The sequence below is a fragment of the Rhinolophus sinicus genome, chromosome 4, assembly GCF_057876585.1.
Source record: "Rhinolophus sinicus isolate RSI-liver-muscle chromosome 4, RSI-T2T, whole genome shotgun sequence".
NCBI classification, from domain to species: Eukaryota; Metazoa; Chordata; class Mammalia; order Chiroptera; family Rhinolophidae; genus Rhinolophus; species Rhinolophus sinicus.
In genome coordinates, this window is record NC_142504.1 from 37,577,817 (window position 1) to 37,597,917 (window position 20,101).

General features: G+C 37.4%; 1 protein-coding gene across 2 annotated transcripts in view; it reads left to right on the forward strand.

The window, feature by feature from the left end:
* ABCB1 (ATP binding cassette subfamily B member 1) overlaps positions 1–20,101 on the forward strand; it is an 85,479-nt gene that overhangs the window by 18,549 nt on the left and 46,829 nt on the right. For both annotated transcript variants that reach the window (XM_074340683.2, XM_088797779.1), the window contains exons 5-8: positions 10,545–10,593; positions 12,711–12,902; positions 13,321–13,492; positions 16,421–16,545. In XM_074340683.2, the coding sequence (XP_074196784.1) occupies positions 10,545–10,593; positions 12,711–12,902; positions 13,321–13,492; positions 16,421–16,545 (538 nt within the window). The remainder of the gene's footprint in view (positions 1–10,544; positions 10,594–12,710; positions 12,903–13,320; positions 13,493–16,420; positions 16,546–20,101) is intronic.

Genomic DNA, 20,101 nt, shown 5'->3' on the forward strand with positions numbered 1-20,101 from the left:
CAAGAGAAGTTTTTAATTTTTATTTGTTTATTTATTTATTTATTTTGGGGTGTGTGTGTGTGTGTGTGTGTGTGTGTATTTAGGAAAGGAGAAATAATAGTTTGTATGCTAAGGTGAAGGATCCAAAAGAGAGGAGAAACTGATGCTTTGAGAGAGAGGAAAGAAATTTGCTTGAGTGATATCCATGAGACAGGAAGGGATCTAATGCTCAAGAAGAAATATTTGCTTTAGGTGGTAGTACCAGTAGTTCATCTATAATAACAGGTGGGAAGAGAGAGTATTTGAGTGCCAATGCCCAAAGGTGGGTAGATGAGGAGGGAAGAATATGTGAAAGTTTTCTTTTGGTTACTTCACTTAGTGAAGTAGGAAGCAAGACATTTGGCTGATAAAGAACGGAGGTCTAGAACAATCCTTTAGGAGAGTAGGAAAGTGAATGGACTGTTGAAATACTTTGGGTGTCACATACACACTCTCTGACACTCTCACACTTGATTGAGGAGGGACTAGTTGATAGCTCTGAGCTTCCAAGTCAACTTTGGTCAAGCATAGATTGATTTAAACTACGCTACCGAAAGACTTACAACCTGGTGCGCACTCAAGTAGTAGAAATCTTGAAAATGCCTCTTCGAGGATACACTTGAGAATACAGCAATATCATGTAGTTTTACAATGTCCCTTCAACTTTTGGACCAGTAAGTCTCTGATGAATGCTATGAATTCTTTCCCCAATAACATGTACATAAGTATTCATACCAATTTGGGGTATTTATGGATCCTTTGATACCTGTCTGTGGGTTCTGAGAACCCCTTCTTTGTGATCCTGAAGAATACATTCTTTTAACCCTAAGGCAGGACTACTTCAGTTCAGTAAATGCAGGTAATGAGTTAGGCCAGAAAATTTTATAGTAGGATTAAGCTATATAAAATCCTTATGTATTTATTTCGTCCCTTCATGGCATTCAACAGTACCTGCCAAATGGTTGTTCCAACTTTGAATTGGCACCTTTCTTTTCATACCATTCACCAAAAGGAAGTTCTTGGTGCTCTCTGAATTCATTGTTTCCTATGTATGCTAGATTTGGCAGTATTATTTGGAGTTAATCCTTTGATGTGCTCTCTGGTAGCTCAGCAGACCTTACGTGTACATCTATACTCATTCTGATCGTACCCACTTTTTAATTTTTAAAAATTTATTTTTCAGTTACTGTTGACATACAATATTATATTAGTTTCAGGTGTACAAAAGAACATAGTAATTAGACATTTGTATACCTCACAAAGTGATCATCCCAGTAAGTCTATTACCCATCTGACACCATACATAGTTATTACAATATTATTGACTATATTCTCTATGCCGTCCTTTACATCCCCATGACTGTTTTTTTTTCAATTATAGTTGACATTCAATATTTACATTAGTTTCAGGTATATAGCATACAACTAACCTACTGACTTACTATGGGAATAGAATGTGCAATCTTGTCTTGAAGAATCTAAGAAATATGGACTAATGGTTCCCAAACTACCGAAAGTGTCAAAAAAAGTACACATTTTAAGAGATAATATCTGCATTACTTTTTGAAGTTGAATTGAATTACGGTAGCAATGTGTAGTATGATGTTTGTTCAAAAGATGGCATTAATCAAATGAATACTAGCATGATTCATTGTATTACAATTTTAATACAGTTTTTTCCTTCTTAAAATGTGTATAAATTTTTTTTTGGCACCCTGTGTGTGTGTGTGTGTGTGTGTGTGTGTACACACACATACATATATATGTGTGTGTATATATATGTGTGTATATATACATATATATATATGTGTATATATATATATATATATATATATATATATATATATATATATATAATGTCTTTCTGGTTTTGAATCAGAGTAATGGTAAACTTGTACAGTAAGCTTCTTGAATTTTTTGGAATGCTTTGAGAAGAGTAGGTGTTAATTCTTTGAATGTTTGGTAAAATTCACTTGTGAATTCACTGGTTGAAGACTTGTTTGTTAGGAGCTTCTTTAATACTGATTCGATTTCATTCGTAGTAATTGGTTGGTTCAGATTTTTTTGTTTTTTCTTGATTCAGCCTTGGAAGATTGTATGTTTCGGGAATTTATCCACTTCTTTCAGATTGTCCAATTTGTTGGCGTATAATTACTTGTAGTGTTTTCTTAAAATTTTGTTTGTTTCTGTGGTGTCCATTGTCACGTCTCCTCTTTCATTTCTGATTTTATTTATTTGGGTCCTCTCTCATTTTTTCTTGATGAATCTGGTTAAAAGTTGTTGGAATTTGTTTATCTTTTCAAAGAACCAGCTCTTGGTTTCATTGGTCTTTTGCTTTTTTGTTGTTGTTGTTTTTTTAGACTCTATTTTGTTTATTTCCACTCTGATCTTATATTAATTCCTTCCTTGTACTCACTTTGGGCTTTGCTTGCTGTTCTTGATTCAGTTCCTTTAAGTTTAAAGTTAAATTGTTTGAGATTTTTCTTGAGGTAGGCCTGTATTGCTATGAATTTTCCTCTTAGGACTGCTTTCACTGTGTCCCATAGATTTTGTGTCATGTTTTAATTTTCATTTGTCTCAAGCCATCTTTGGATTTCTTTTTTATTTTATTGTTAACCCATTCATTGTTTAATATCATGTTATTTAGCCTCCATGTGTTTGTGTGTTTTTTAGGGTTTTTTTGTTTTTTGTTTTTTTGGTTCTACTTCATACCATTATATTCAGAGAGGGTGCCTGATATGATTTCAATCTTCTTGAATTTATTGAAACTTGTTTTGTGGCCTAATATATGGTCCTTATTTGAAAATATTCCATGTGTACTTGAAAAGGATGTACATTCTGCTACTTTGAGGTAGAATGCTCTAAAAACATCAATTAAATCCATCTGTTTCCTTATTGATTTTCAGTTTGGAAGATCTGCCCCTTGGTGACAATGGGGTGTTAAAGTCTCCTATTATGATTGTATTACTGTTTATGTCTTCATTTCTGTTGGTCAATATTTGCTTTATATATTTAGGTGCTCCTATGTTGGGTGCATAGATGTTTACTAGGGTTATATCCTCTTGTTGGATTGATCCCTTCATCATTATGTAATGTCCTTCTTTGTCTCTTACTATAGTCTTTGTTTTAAAGTCTGTTTTGTCTGATATACGTATTGCTACATCAGCTTTTTTATAGTTTCCATTTGCATGAAATCTTTTTCCATCCCTTCACACTCAGTCTATGTGTGTCTTTTGATCTGAGGTGGGTCTTTTCTAGACAGCATATGTATGGATCTTGTTTTCTTATCCATTCCACTACCTTATATCTTTTGATTGGAGCATTTACATTTAAAGTGACTATTGCTAGGTACATAGTTGTTGCCATTTTATTATTCATATTTATGTTCTCTTTCTCCCCCTTCTTCTTTTTAAAGAAATCCGTTTAGCATGTCTTGTAGTACTAACTTGGTGGTAATGAATTTTCTTTTTCTGGGAAGCTCTTTATCTCCTTCAATTTTAAAGGATAGCCTTGTTGGGCAGAGTAATCTTGATTGTAGATCCTTGCTTTTCATCACTTTAAATATTTTGTGCCAATCCCTTCTGACCTGCAGAGTTTCTGTTGAGAAATCAGCTGACAGTTATGGGAGCTCCCTTGTAAGTAACTACCATGTTTCCCCAAAAATAAGACCTAGCCGGACAATAAGCTCTAATGCGGCTTTTGGAGCAAAAATTAATGTAAGACTCGGTCTTATTTTATTATAATATAAGACCGGGTATAATACAATACAATACAGTACAGTACAGTACAGTACAGTACAATACTGGATCTTATTAATTTTTGCTCCAAAAGATGCATTAATGCTGATTGTCCGGCTAGGGCTAATTTTCAGGGAAATAAGGTAGTTGTCTTTCTCTTGCTGCTTGCAGGATTCTCTGTCTTTAACCTTTTCCACTTTAATTATGATGTGTCTGTCTGGTGTGGGCCTCCTTGGGTTTATCTTGTTTGGGACTTTATGTACTTCCTGGGCTTGTGTGTCTATTTCCTTCACCTGGTTAGGGAAGTTTTCAGTCATTATATCTTCAAATAGGTTCTCAATCCCTTGCTCCCTCTTTTCTTCTGGTAGTCCTATGTTGTGAATGTTGTTACTCTTGATGTTGTTGCAGGGGTCCCTTAAGCTTTCTTTGTTGTTGTTTTTTATTTTTATTTTTGCTTTTCCGATTGGGTGTTTTCTGATACCCTGTCTTCTGAATCGCTGATTCAATTCTCTGTTTCATCTAATCTGCTGTTGATTCCTTCTAGTGTATTCTTCATTTCAGTTATTGTATTCTTTATTTACGATTGGTTCTTTTTTATGGTTTCTATGTACTTCTTTATGTTTACCATCTCTTTGTTCAAGGTCTCACTAAGTTTCTTAATCATTCTTATACCCAGTGTTTAGAAGAACTCTGTCTCTGGTAGGTTGGTTGCCTCCATTTCATTTAGTTCTTTTTCTGGAATTTTATTTGTTTGACATGTTTCTTTATTTACTCATTTTGTCTGCCTCTCTGTTTGTTTCTATGTATTAGATAGATTGCCTATGTCTTTCAGTCTTTGCTGGATGGTTTTATGTAGAAGGTGTCATGTGTGGTTCAGTGGTATAGTCTCTCTGATCACCTGTATTGTGTGTTCCTGGAGTGTCCCTTGTGTAGGGTGTGTGTGCCCTCCTGTTGTAGTTGAGCGTTGTTTACTTTTGGCATGTCACTGGGTGGGTTTGACTCTTAGGCTGACTGGCTGTGAGGATTGGCTACGTCCAGAGCATATGAGCTGTTTTGTGTGGGCAGACTCCTCAGACGGAGATTTGCCCCAGTGTCCTGTTGTGCTTGTTGATACCACTCTTTGGGTGTGCCACTTCTGGGACTAATCATGTGGTGGTCTGTTTGGGTCTGAAGCCAGCTTCTGGATGTGGTGTTCTTGTGCCTCTTGGGAGGATCTGCTGTGCAGGGCAAGTACAGCCTTGCCTCTGTATGGCCCAAGGCTACCTGGTGCTACAGAGGTATACATGGTTGGTTGCTGTCTATGCTGGATCTGGAGGCATGTGGGGGTGACCTCGCCATAAAGTGTGGCCGGCTGCCACTAATATCTGGCCTGGGGCAGCTTAGCAGAAGGCCCAGGGCACCGCTAGGCCAGTTGCTATCTGCTGGCTCCCTGTAAGTCTCAGCTGCTGAAACAGCCTCCTTCGGTGCACAGGGCTGGGTTGGTTGTCCTGGTGCTGACAGTGCTCTTGGCAGTGCCACCCATGTCAGGTGCGGTAGGGTTCCAGGGAGCCACCAGAGTAGGGTGGGTGGTATTCACAGAGTTAATGCAGATTCAGGTTTTGTGCCAGTGCTGCGCCTATGGCCAATCCATAAAACCCCAAGGTCAGCTGCTGATCACCTCAGGCCTGCACATCCCTGAGAGCCATCCAAGAAAGACTGTAGTGTGAGCTGGTACTGACCACCCACCACTGAAAGTTTTCCAGGCCACTGTGGGGTGTCTGCTGCTGTACAAGCCTCCAGTGGCTTGTGCAGTGGGACAGCTGCCGAGGAGCCAGGAGTGGCCTGGGTGATGCCACACTAGCTGGGCAGGGCAGAGTTCCAGGGATTCACCAAGGTGGGGTACATATGTATTTTATCAGACCATTGTGGTCTCAGATTTGGCCCGTGGGGGGAGGGTTCAACACAGGAAAGATGGTGCCTGCTTAGAGGCTACACGTGAGGCAGGCTCCGTACAGGGATAATAGTGACTGTCCCTCTAGTCTTGTCCTGAAGCCACACAACTCAGTCTTTCCCTGTATGTCTCTGGCACGTTTCGAGTTCCCACCCCTCTCCTCTGGAACCCAGGGTGAGTGCTTGCAAGTGAGTGTTTCACCGCCAGATGTTGTGGGGACCTCTCTTCCTGGTACTACATCCTTGGGCTGGGGAGCATGGTGTGAGGCTGGGACCCCTCACTCTTCAGAAGGGGCCTGTGACATCAAGGTGTGCCTCCTAATGCTCAGCCACTACCTGTGGGTTTGGGGTCTGTCCATTTAGTGTCTCCGCCCCTCCTACCACTCTCGAGGTGGCCTCTTCTTTATATCCTTAGTTTTAGGGGTTCTGTTCAGCTAGTCTTCAGATGGTTCTCAAGGTTGAGCTATAATTTAGTTGTAATTTAAATGTGGTCATGGGAGGTGGCAGGCACAGCGTTTACCTATTCTGCCATCTTTTTTCCTCCATCCCTACCCACTTTTTGATGAAGTCCAGACAAAACACAATGATCTAACAGTGTGGCAGTTGTTATACTAATCATGCACTACAGAAAGGATAGCTGCTGAACTCATCTATATGAAGAAGGAAATATTGGGCTATTAAAACAACCATCGGAGCTTGGCCAATCTGGGAAGGACAGACTATTAAATGGCTGCCTGATGCTAACAGACCTCAACTCTGATGGGCCACAGTATACTCAACTTGCGCTATGTCCATTGGTCCTTTTTTTCAAAACTGCGTTAACATTTGTATACCTTGTATGTCCATCACCCAGGTAGTAATTGGCTCTTACGCTTATAAAAATACAATTGATCTATTTGAGTAGAAGTACTAACCATTATTATCTCTCATCTTTACCTGGACCACATATAGATATGTGAGATGGACAGTAATCTGACTTAGTTACCTAACAGCATGCATGAGTTCCCAGGCAATGGTCGAATTGTGGATACTAGCTGCCACCGAAGGCCCATGTGTCTGTATGCTGATCAGAATCTCCCAGCCAGATAATGTTTGCATCGCCACACCTTGTGAACTGGTAATTTGGACTTTATCTTCACAGATGTCCGGATCATGTGGTTTTTCAATTGGGGTCATAGTTCACAAGCATCGCTTACCAATCCTTCCCAATCAGCTCACTTTTTCAATCTTGGAAAAACTTAGAGAAATATTTGGAAATTTGCCTCTGTCAGTCTGTTAAGAGGTACTGTATTTAAGGATCAGAGAGTGGGCTCTAGAATAATTGGAGTGCCTGGCTCTAAAACCCCACTTTTATCGCTTTTTAATTTGGAGGTTTGGGGAATTTCTTCATACTTTAATTTCATTTTCTATAAAATATTGGATGACTATAGAACCTACTTTATAGTGTGGTTGTAAGAATTAAATGGATTTGTCATTTAAGACTCACAGAACAGGGCCTAGTCATAAAAAAAGTGCTCAACAAATGTCTATTATTATTATTATTATTATTATTATTATTAACAGGAAACTCATGCTTCTGTGTTTCACACAAATGGACCTACATAAGTTGCAATGATGACATGATCCCTTATATGATTTTGTCTTTATATAAGGTAGAACTCTGTGATACTACCTCAGTTTTTATGGTTGAAAGCTCAGGTCACACCCAAAGTTACTCAGTACCTGTTACAGATGGGAATACCCATCCCTTTGTGCAGTATTTCTTTAGTAACTGTGGACCATTAGCCATGCCTTTCAGGGAAGGCAAGGGTCCTCCAACTGTGGCCCATGACCTAAATCTGGCCTATTGCCCCTTTTTGTACCACTTGTGAGCTAAGAATCACTTTTACCTTTTTAAATCATTGGGGGAAAAAATAAAAAGAAGAATAATATTTTGTGACACATAAAAACTATATGAAATTTAAATTTCAGTACCTGTAAGTAAAGTTGTAATGGAACACAGTCATACCCATCATTTGCTTATTGTCTATGGCTGCTTTCACACCACATTGGTGTAGTAGTGTAGTTGTGACAGAGACCATATGGTTCAGAAAGCCTAAAATATTCACTGTCTGGTCCTTTACAGAAAAAGGTTGCCAGTCTCTGAGGTAGGGTATTGAGTAAGTGGTTCTTATCCATCAATTAATTTGTTATTCAAGCATTTTATGTGCCAGCCATAGTATATATCCTAAGTATTCATTCCCAATCCCCAAGAAACCTAGTATAGTAAGAGAAATGGACAAGTGAACTCACAAGGGCAATTGGATATGATTAGTGCTGTGATACAGAAATACGCAAAATGCATAGGAAAAGAGAGCAAGGACACCTGACTCCATATGTAGGAATCATGGGAGGCTTCCAAGAGGAGGTGATAACCAAGTTTAGTCAGCATAATGCCTCCTTTGTGCACAAAACAAAAATGTTCTGTGTAGCAAGGGAAACCATTTAAAAATAAATATGAAATAAAAATTAAAGTTATTAAAATACCTTTCTCTCACCCCCACTCTTTACTGCCATTCCCTGTTGTATACCCTTCCACATCTTTTCAAAGATAGCATGCTATCTCTACTGTAATTTTTAGTCTAGGACACTCAGTACCCTGTCACTAACCTGCTTATCTACAGATTCAGACTGTCTGATACCCTGAAGGCTGCTTGGATGAGGGAATAGCATCAAGGGTTTTAACGCTGCTCCTAGAGATGAGGGCAAATGAATTATCTGTCCGAGCAGTATTCCACTATAGATGACAATTAAGTTCGTGAACATGTTGCTAACCTTTTTTTATATCAGAGGGATTATTCATTATGAATTTGTACCAACTGGTTAACCAAGTTTACTATTTGGAACTGCTGAAAAGGCTGCATGAAAAAGTTAGATGACCTGAAATTTTCACCAACAATTCATGGCTCTTGCATCACAGCAATGCACCAGCTCACACGGCACTATCTGTGAGGGAGTTTTTAGCCAGTAAACAAATCACTATTGGAACACCCTCCCTACTCACCTGGTCTGGCCCCCAGTGAATTCTTTCTTTACCTGAAGATAAAGGAAATATCAAAAGGAGGACATTTTGATGATATTCAGTATATCAACAGTAATATGACGACAGCTCTGATGGCCATTCCAGAAGAAGAGTTCTAAAATTGCTTTGAAGGGTGGACTAGGCCCTTGCATCGGTGCATAACTTCCCAAGGGGAGTACTTCGAAGGTGACCATAGTTATATTCAGCAATTAGGTACATAGCGCTTGTTCTAGGATGCGTTCACGAACTTAATTGTCAGACATTTCATATGTATGCTGCCTACAAGAGACTCTCTTCAAATCAAAAGACACACACAGTCTGAAAGTAAAGGGATGGAAAAAGATATTTCATGAAAATAGAAATGAAAAAAGAAATCTGGAGTAGCAATACTTATGCCAGACAAAATAGACTTTAAAACAAAGGCTATAACAAGAGACAAAGAAAGACCCAGTAATTCCACTTCTGGGTATTTATCAGAAGAAACCCAAAACAGTACTTCGAAGGGATATGTGCATTCATGTGTTCATTGCAGCATTATTTACAATAGCCAAAATATGGAGGCCATCTGACTGTCTGTCAACTGATGAATGGAAAAAGAAAAGGTGGTACATGTATACAATGGAATATTACTCAGCCATGAAAAAGAATGAAATCTTGCCATCTATATGGATGGACCTAGAGCATACGGTGCTGAGTGGAGTAAGTCAGAGAAAGATAAAGGGCATATGATTTCACTTACATGTGGATTGTAAAGAACAAGATAAACGAACAAAAAAACTAGAAAGATACTCATAGATACAGAGAACATTTTGATGGATTCCAGGTGGGAGGGGGGTTGCAGGGTTGGGTGAAAAAGGAGAAGGGATTAAGAAGTACAATTTGGTAGTTACAAAAAGTCATGGGGATGTAACGTACAAGCGTAAGAAATATAGTCAATAATATTGTAATAACTATGTATGGTGTTTGGTTACTAGATCTATCAGGGTGATCACTTCCTAAGTTATATAAATGTCTAAGCAGTATGTGGTGTACCTGAAACATAATATAATATTGTATATCAACTGTAATTGAAAAATAAAACAATTATTAAAAAATGAAATAAACTAAATGCAAATAGTAAAATAAAATAAGAGTGTATGTGTATTTGTGTATTTGTATACATGCATACAGAAAAAAAATATGAAAAAATACACACCTAAATAGTGAACAGTGATTATTGTGTGTGTGTCCGTGCACGCGTGCGTGCATGTGTGTTTATTGGTGGTGGGTGGTGTTAAAGTTTTAATGTACCTTGTTCAACAATGTCAACATTTGCTAATACTACATGATAAGCTCACTGGTGTTTATTACATTATTCTTTATATTTTTTAAATAAAAATAAAAACTGGAGAAATGCAGTGTTAGATTTTTAAATACTGAGTGTTTTAGTTTCAAGTATGCACTGATATTTATTTATCAGGACAGAGACTCTCGAAAAGATTTTTTGTGTGTGTCATCTTGGTGATATTTCATAAAATATTTTAATTCAAGGATACCGATAATTCTTGCTGACAGACTGCTTCTTAATAAATGTGGGTTTCTTCTTGTAAATAAACTCCATTTGATTAGTGTGTATGTGGTTGCAGATGTCCAACAGTGAACAATTTCAAGGAGACTGTAATGTTACAATTAAAACTGAATCAGTTTGAGATACTTTTGTATAAATTGTTAAAGGACAGAAGTTTGACTCATTTTTATATGCTTTTTAAAATAGGGAACAAAGAGATATAATGATATATTTTTGTTTTGTGGTGCTCTAGGTCTGATCAACATTACATATGACTTCAACCTGGAGGAGGAGATGACCACGTAATTAGACATTTTCCTTACTATTGTTGAGCTTTTCTGTATCAGTCTAATTGTAGCAGTGTCTAAAATTTTACATACAATGAAGATTTAAAGTTGTGAATAGAACAATATAATTGTTAGTTTCCCAGGAGGACATAATGTAGAATTTTTTTAAAGAAAATAATTTGTTGCATAAAGTGCATTTAAATTAGGGTTAAGCCTAAATTAAATTTATGTGTGCATTGGTAAATATAGAATATCATATACAGGGAAATTAGAGTTCATACTGGCCTTTCAAAATGGAATTATATTAAGAATCACAGTATTTTCGATAGCTTTGTGATTATTAGTTTGCTTCCTGGATGTTTTCAGTAATGATGTGATAATGAGATCAATCAACAGGATTTTTTGTTAACAAGCATATAATTCTAAACAACGAAACAACACATCCCAGAATAAATATAATCACTCTAACTTGAACTCACCTCAAGGAAGCTTTTGTTAATGATTTACATATCTTGAAGTTTGCTCCCAAGAACAACTTATAAAACATGTCCAAAAGCATGAGTTGGTGAATCAGAAAATCATGATTCTGAATTATCCTCTAAGTGATCTGGTAGATTTAGAGAGAATGAAGATACTTGATTATTTTTTGAAAGACAAGAAGCAAGTACTTCAAATATTCACATAGAAAGGCTTTTTAAAAAAAAAATATATATCGGGGGAAAATAAAGCTGTCCTATTATCATCTTATAAATCCTTAAACATAAATATATTTTGTTGAGTAAACATAGACTGTTGGTTAAAAATTCATTAACTGATTCCCAAAGCACGAGATCTACTTGTTAAATAGGATTTCTTTTCAACTATCTCTTGCTAGATCATAAACACTTGGATAATAAGTAACCATTGAGTTATCTATTAACTAAAATATAGTAATCCAATTACGTCTTTCCTGATAAACATTGTAACTTATAAGGTGTAGCTCTGGGAGTATATATTTAGCATGATTCCTGCTGAGTGGAACATTGAGTTGTGGACAGTAAGATAAGAGACTATCTGGTTATTACATAACCAGTTTTATAGCTTTTGTATGGTTCATACAAACATTTTTATTTGAAGATGGCACGTAATGAACTCTAAAAAAATGGGAATATTAATATCGTATATTTCATTTCGGAATGTTTGTCTTTCACTTAAAAATCAATTGATTAGTAAAACCCAAGAGTTCTTTGCATTCTTAAACAGGATGACTCAGAGCAAGAAACCTAAATTCTAGATGATTCAAGGGTCTAGTTTTAGAAGATGCTCATGTCTTTTATTTTTAGAGTTTAAGCTGGAAGGACTACTGTTTGATTCATTAAGCCTTTTAAGATAACTCAAGATGGCCAGTTGGGCACATGATATAAAAATACTTTTTTATTTTCAATTGTCTGTTGGCATCCCAGGTCTGCCAGCTTAATAATAGCCCAAGAGGCTATTTCCATTTCTGGTTCCACTTTCTGGCAAGTTCTGTCACTTCTTTCCATTTGTCAGTGTGCAGGAAACACCCCCAAAGTGTTATCTCATCTTATATTAATCTTAAATTATCTCATCTTATATTAAGCTTAATAGCTTCTGGTGATATCATTGTTAACTAACACCAGCTATTTAAAAGTGCTCATCAAATAATACTGAGGTAATACAAGTAGATAGGACAACAACGGTAGATCTTACCTGATTGTGATACTCCAAGGCACTACACAAGTCTTTCACAACAACTGGCATTTTCTGAGTGCTTGCTAAGTGCTGGGCACTGGCCCACATGTATTACATGCATTACTGCTTTACTATTTTTATCCCATTTTACCAGTTAGAAAACTGAGGCTCAAAAAGTTTAATTAGCTTGCCTAAGATTACATAGCAGTTAAGTGAAGAGCTGGATTTTGAGCCAAAGTAGAAAAGCACCATCTTTACCATCCCACGCTATTTTGGCGCATAGTTGGATATCGACCATCAACTCTGCTTGTTACGATGCCTTCTGTTTGTTGAGGATGGCAAGATAGCCAGATAGCTGAAAAAGTGAAAAATGAGTGGTCAGTTTGGGAAAGACGTATTGGTTAGAAAACAGTGTGTGTAGTATTTTTGTTGTTTTTCAGGTATGCCTATTATTACACTGGAATTGGTGCTGGTGTGCTTGTCGCTGCTTACATTCAGGTTTCATTCTGGTGCCTGGCAGCTGGAAGACAAATACTTAAAATTAGAAAACAGTTTTTTCATGCTATAATGCGGCAGGAGATAGGCTGGTTTGACGTGCATGATGTTGGGGAGCTTAACACTCGGCTCACAGAGTAAGTACCTACCTTTATGTTGAACTGAAGCATGGTTCTTTATTCTCATTAAAATGAAAGAGATGTCATCAGATCTGTCAGGAGATAGTAGTACCTCACTTACAAGTAATTATGAGACTAAATTCCTTCTGAGCAGTGACCATGTCTTATGCATCTTTTTGTTCCCAGTACATAAGGGAGCACAAGGGGACCTGCATGACTAGCACTGAAAGAGAAATTGTACTTGCCAGGCTCAAAAAATCCTCTGCAAGCAGGAGAGCAAAACATGATACTTTCTGGGGATATTTCTGAGCAAGATCCTAGATATAAACTAATTTACCCCACAGTAAAACAAACACACACACAAAAAAACGACCGGATTCAGGAGAAAGGTTCTGTGTTTACAATGTGTATTTCTAACACTATCTGTTTCGTTTAGTGATGTCTCCAAAATTAATGAAGGAATTGGTGACAAAATTGGAATATTCTTTCAGTCAATGGCAACGTTTTTCACTGGCTTTATAGTAGGATTTACACGTGGTTGGAAGCTAACCCTTGTGATTTTGGCCATCAGTCCTGTTCTTGGACTGTCAGCTGCCATGTGGGCAAAGGTAGGTGAAGCCTGCGACTCTGATTAAGTATTTGGTTTTAAATCTTCTGTTCAAAATCAGTGGGATAAGCAGAAGCCACCTCAATGAGTCCTACCCCTGCCAGGACTCCATGCTGTCTTGGGTCATGTGGTTATTTGGGGATGAGATGAGAAAGAAGTAACTCTCATATCTCATCCTCTGCCTTCATATAAAAGGCATGCTCAACTCTTAAAGAGCTGTGTTCTCTGGTTGACAATTTCATATTCACACAGGAAATAGAGATTCAAGTTCAGTGAACAGCCCATGTGTCCCATTCAATCAACATTATTGGTTTTAATCTTTTTGGTATTGTAGATTTTAATTTATAAATTGTACAGTTTTGTCAGCATTGTAAATGGTTCTATATTTATATAGATTTAAATCCATTGATATGAAAGTAATTTAAATAAATACTTTCTAGTCCTATTTGCATGTAGATCCTAAGTTTCTGCAGTTCTCTCTCCCAATTACAAAGGCAGAGTAAAACTTATTTTCCCTTTTAAGGTGGGTTTTGGTGTTCATTTTAAACTGATTTGATGTAACAGTGGGTTGTGCTGGAGAGATTGGCCCAGTAGGTAATTTCTGTTGGGTTCAACACAACTTAGAGAAGGTACTGCAAATTCATGTGGCAAAAAGATATAAAATAACAGAGGGCCAACCAAAGCCAAGGCTAACATAAAATAAATCAGACTGTTTAAATGGTGTTTGGGTGGTTAAATTGCATCTCTGTATCAGTCAGCTGAAATATTTTGCAAAACCTTTCTGTGTTAATTGGCTTTTCTATTTATAGAATATTAAGCAAGGCAGGTGGCAAACTCTTCCTATCAGTATTTGTTGATAAACTGTTTAAAATGTATTGATGTCCATTCTAGTTAAGTTAGGAAAACGGTAAGTTAATCTTTTAATAATTAATTATGCATTGCTTCAGATACTATTTATTTAATAAATGGAACACTAGGCTTATCGGTACAGACCTCAGTTTTAATCCTCACTCTGCCATAAAGTTTGGTATGATTTCAAACAAATTTCTTAAGTTCTCTGGTTGTCAGCTAGTTTACAAAAGAAATGTGGCCCAGTCTGGGAAGCCTTTTGGTCCCTATAAGCCTGAGGCCCTCCTACCCAACCCAGAGACACCAGGGCAAGAAGGCAGAACAGGAAGGGACCAGTCATAACAAGCTTCCTGGTCTACAAAGCCTCTGCACCTGTGTGCTGGCGCCTCTTCTCCTCCCAGAGACACTGGAGCAGCTGGAGGTCACAGGTAGGGGAAACCACCATACTTGGCCCCCAGCAAGAGATACGTGGTGCTTTGACCTGAAGAAACCACTTCCACTCCCTTAGGTAGCAGAAGCATGGGCCAATAGTAGCTTCAGGAGCTCCAGCTAAACCATGTTGACGAAAATAATACCACAAAGGCTTGTATATTAAACTGCACTGGAACCACAGCTTACAAAAGTAGGCCAAAAATTACACGCTACACCCAAAGAGGGTTACTGCTTGCTAAAATAAAGGTTTAAATAGGACCCAGAGTCTCCTAACATAATAGATAAAATGCCAAGGATACAATAAAAAATTACTTGTCACACCAAGAACCACAGCATGAATGAGAAAAAAACCAATTAACCTGCACCAACATTGAGATAAATCAGATGCTGGAATGATTTGACATGAATTTTAAAACAGCTATCATGAAAATGCTTCCCTAAGCAATTGCAAATCCTCTTGAAACAAACAAACAAAAAAATAGAAAATATCAGCAATGAAATATAAGTTATGAAAAAAGAACAAAATGAAATTAAAGAACTGAAGGATACAACAGCAGAAATAAAAGTCATGATGGGTGAGCTCTATCTCAGTGAGTGGAGATGATGGGATAGGATCAGTGTACCTGGAGATAGAACAACAGCATTCACCCACTCAGAAACAGAAAATGAAAAGAGCCTCAGGGACCTCTGGGACAATAACAAAAAATCCAAAAGACAATAACAAAAGGGCCAAAAGACAGGAACATTTGTTACCATTGGAGTCCTAAAAGAAGAGGAGAAAGAGAGTGGGACTAAGGGAGTATTAGAAAAAAATAATGGTTGAAAAGGTCTATCCAACAACAGCAAGCCATACTTCAACAACTGAAGAGTTAGACAAACAGTGGTATGTCCATATTTCACTTAACTCACAAATTATGTAACCTCTTCATCCCTCCATTTCCTCTTGTAAAAACTGGGGGAAGTAGTACCTACTTCAATGTGCAATTGAGAAGAATAAGTGAGATCCTGTGTATATAAAGTACCCAGTACTGTTCCTTCCGCAGATTAAATGCTCAGAAATCAAACAGAAGGATCAAAGAGCATCCACAAAACAAAGACCTCCCTGGTGGCTGCCTGTATTTTGCTCAGGAGCACCACCTTCCCCTGGCACGTGACACCTTCTGGTAGTTCTGTCACCACACAGTGCTTGGTCCCCAGCATTCTTCTGGCCTCCCACCTTGACACTTCTGAACGAGAGTACAATTTGCAATTGCTGTGTTGAGCACACACCGTATTTTCTTGATGTATTGTAATGCCTTTTTTCTAAATTTATGACTATAGTATGTATCTTCTTTTGTGTAATTTAAGATCTCCCAAAAGTGTCAGTTTTCTTTATTTAGATGAGGATCAATGAAGCATTCAGTGAGAGAACAAAAATTTTAATTGAATTTATTTTATGCCATCTGAGTCCAAAAAGAATTTGAAGTGGCTTACAGGGAATATATATACCAAACATTAGAATATCATGGCCGAAGACAAGTAAAAGACAGATTTTGTTCAATACGTATGTTAACGTACAAGCAGCATTTGTGTATATATTTTTATTTTACAAATTATAAAATTAGCTTGTTGAAAAACTTAAATGATCTGAAATTGCATTTTTAAACAGGTTCTATCTTCATTTACTGATAAAGAACTCTTGGCATATGCAAAAGCTGGAGCAGTAGCTGAAGAGGTCTTAGCAGCAATTCGAACTGTGATTGCATTTGGAGGACAAAAGAAAGAACTTGAAAGGTTTGAGTCTCTTTTTTTAAATTGATAGAAACATTAAAGTCTATGTTATCTTACCTGCCCTTCAGGTTGATAGTATTGTTTAGAAGACTATTCTCCAATACGTATGTTTCCCTAAATAGCTTCATGAATGTATATTGCAGTATGTCTAATGTTAGGGAGAAGTTGTAATTCTGTAGTTGTATTCTTCTTATATTTGCTAATTTAAATAAATTTCCAGAGTTTCCTGGGTGGGTAGTGACATAAAAATAGCTTCTTAGGGCTGAAACATATTTTGTATCCCTGATGGTAATTGTTTCCATCAAGTTAATTCTTATTTATGAGATATAATTTATTTATTTACGAGATATAATTCCTCTACCATCCTTGATTCTCTAAGATTGAATGAGTCTTCTGTGTAAGATCTATGGGGACATGTTAATCTGTGATTCATTTCCCCTCTTGCCCAGGTCCCTAATCAGTTGAGTTATACTCCATGATTTGGAAGATAAAAAAAGCACATTTGTACAAAAGCTCAGTGTTTTTTTTTACTGTATGTTATTTAACATTTTCCTTGCAACTATTCTCTTTTATTAGATTTCTGAGAGTATAGATGGTAATTCATTGAAATTTATAATATTCATCAGATCCACTGATTTCTGAGCAGCAATAGACTTTATTACTTAAAATAACGTGATATAATATGTTATGACTATATATATATTTTTGAAAATAGGAAAAACTAAAGTATATTTCTTGGGAAGTCATACATTGTTTGGTAAAGCTATAAGGAAAAGAAGGGAATTTTTATGTCAGAATGATGGTTACCTCTTCAGGAGATGAAGACTTGTGGCATACGCCTGGGACATGTGACAAGGGGTGTCTGTGGTTCTGGCAGTGTTTTGTTTCTTGACTTCAGTGTGGTTACATGAGTATTCACTATATAATTATTCTTTAAACTGTATGTGTGTGTGGAGTACTGTTTTTTGTTCATATGACATATTTCACCTGCACAAAGATTCCTCTGAGAATGACTTGTGATGATGCAGTGCTGTAGGCCAAAGGAAAGCACCATCTCGATTTTTTGCTAAGGTTTTGGCTTAAAATACGTCTGATTACTAAAATGAGAAGTTTTTCTTAATGACCAGGCAAACATCCAATCAAGTAAATCCCTTCTCTCTAGGGGCAGAGGAAGGTTACAGACAACCACAGATTTTCTACACACACACACACACACACACACACACACACACACACACACACACCAGGGATGCCAAATAAAAATGGATACACATTTTAAGAGTTGTTATCTATATATTACTTTTCGGAGTTGAATTGAATTACAATAGCAATGTGTAATTGCAGAAGTCAAATGTGACTTACATTCATCTTTTGTTATCGGTAGATACTGAGTATTACAATTTTAATACAGTTTTTTGCCTGGAGATTAAGAGTCAGTTTAGGATTGCGACTTGATGGCCGAAGGCTCTCTTATCAGCTTAGCCATTTCTTGAAAGTTCATTCATTCAACAAATTTATCCAATGTCTACCTACCACATGCCAAGCACTGTGTTTTCAGTGCTCTGGGTTTTCAGTAGTGAGTGGTATGATCCTCAGTCAAAATAGTAAGGTAGAAAAAAAAAAAGGAAGGAAGGGAGAAAAGTAAGAAGGAAGATAAGAAAGAAATTATCAAAGAAGTGAATTAAATTATAGATTTAAAAAATGTGCTAAAGAAAGAATCAGAGTGTGCTGATGAAGATGAGGAGGGCAAATTTACTTTAAATATGGTGATCAGGGAAGGCATCTGTCAGGAGGTTTCATCCAGGCTGAGACTTGAGGGATGAGAAGAGTCTTCCAGATTTCTTGAGGTGGCAAAGACTTTGGTATGGTCTAGGAAACAGAAGGCTTGTGTGACTGGAGTTCAGTGGAGTGAGGGGAGATTGAGGTAAAGAGAGACTGTTGAAGGTGTATGGAGGTCAAAACATGGGAAATTGTAAGCCATGGTGAGGAGTTAGGATTTTATTCCAAGGGCACAGAGAAGCTGTTGAGGGTCCTAAACAAGGGGATGAGTGTCCACATTCTGTTTTAAGATAATTTTTCTGTCTGTAATTGGTCTGAATGGATGAGAGCAGCTAAAGAGTAGAGGCAGGGAGACTAGTGGGAAGGCTGCTGTAGGGTTCAGGTGAGAGAGCTTACGGTGGTGTGATCGAGACTGCAGGCAGGAGAGGGGTGACAAATACATAGATTTGGTATATAATTTTGAAGTAGAATTGGTAAAATTATTTTGAGACAATTATAATCCTTAAATTTTCTTTCTAGTTCATCCCCTTTCTTTCTCTGCTTCCAAATAGAAAAGTAACTAAGGGTTCAGTCTTTCTCTTCAAATTAGCAGGTGCAAGAGGAAGCTGGCTTTCTTAAAATGGAAATTTAACCAGAATTTAAAATGAATTTAATTCAATACTATAGGATAGTTTTACTCTCCTTAACTAAAATTTTTTTCTCTCTTGTGTGTGTCTTGCAAATGTCTACCTATTGGTATTGATTTCTATTTGCTAGACCAAAATTGTTCCTTGCTTATAAGAGTAAGTGGCTATTGTATCACTGATAAATATTTTCATAATATTTAAGAAGAGCAATATTTTCTAGATATCAGGGTTTTTTTTTGTTTGTTTGTTTGTTCCTCCCCCCCTTCTTCCGCCTCCCCCACCCCACTCCAGTTCAAGCCGTTGTTTCTCAGTCTAGTTGTAGGACACAGCTCTGTGGCCCATGCTGGTATTATGAGCCTTGCTCTCCCCCCAGCTGAGGCAGTCGGTCGCTGGTCGTGAGTGGGCCGCTCACAGCAGCTCAGGGCAGCTCTCACTGGCTGCTCACGATGACTGCCGTCCACTCACTCTGGCCGCCGGCCACTCATGGCAGCACACAGTAGCCCATGCCGACCTCCGGCTGCTCACAGCAGTCCAGCTCCAGGGAGAGCCATTGTGTGCAGCTCACTGGCCCATGTGGGAATTGAACTGGCGACCTTGGCATTAGGAGCACGGTGCTCCAACCACCTGAGCCACCAGGCCAGTCCAATATCAGTGTTTTTGTTATGTAACTTTAGTCCATTTTAGGAACACCTTTAATTACCATATTCATACTAATGCTTTTAATGAATGGATGATTTTAACAGCTGGTTTTGTATTGTGACATTTTTACTGAAACACTAAAAAAATATATATATAAAAGAAGTATTGTTTATGTTTCCTCTCTCCTTATCCCCTTCTTTTCTTCATTTATCTTTTCTGGTATCTAAATGATTTTCTTCCTTGTTGCATCTTCCTGTGCAAATGTTTCCTCTGGCTGCATGGGACAACAACTAATCAGTGAAATGATTTCTACATTAGTCTCGGTAAGCAAGAAATGAAACAAAGGAAATAGCAGGGTGTGAGTCATAATTGTTCAAGTTCCTTAAATGTAATCATGTATAATTTATGCCTAATAGTTCACCTCAGATCAGTTTATAAAGTGGGAGATACATATGTCAACTATTGAAACACATTTCTCAAAAATAGTTATTTTGTTCAAAGATTATAACTGGCAA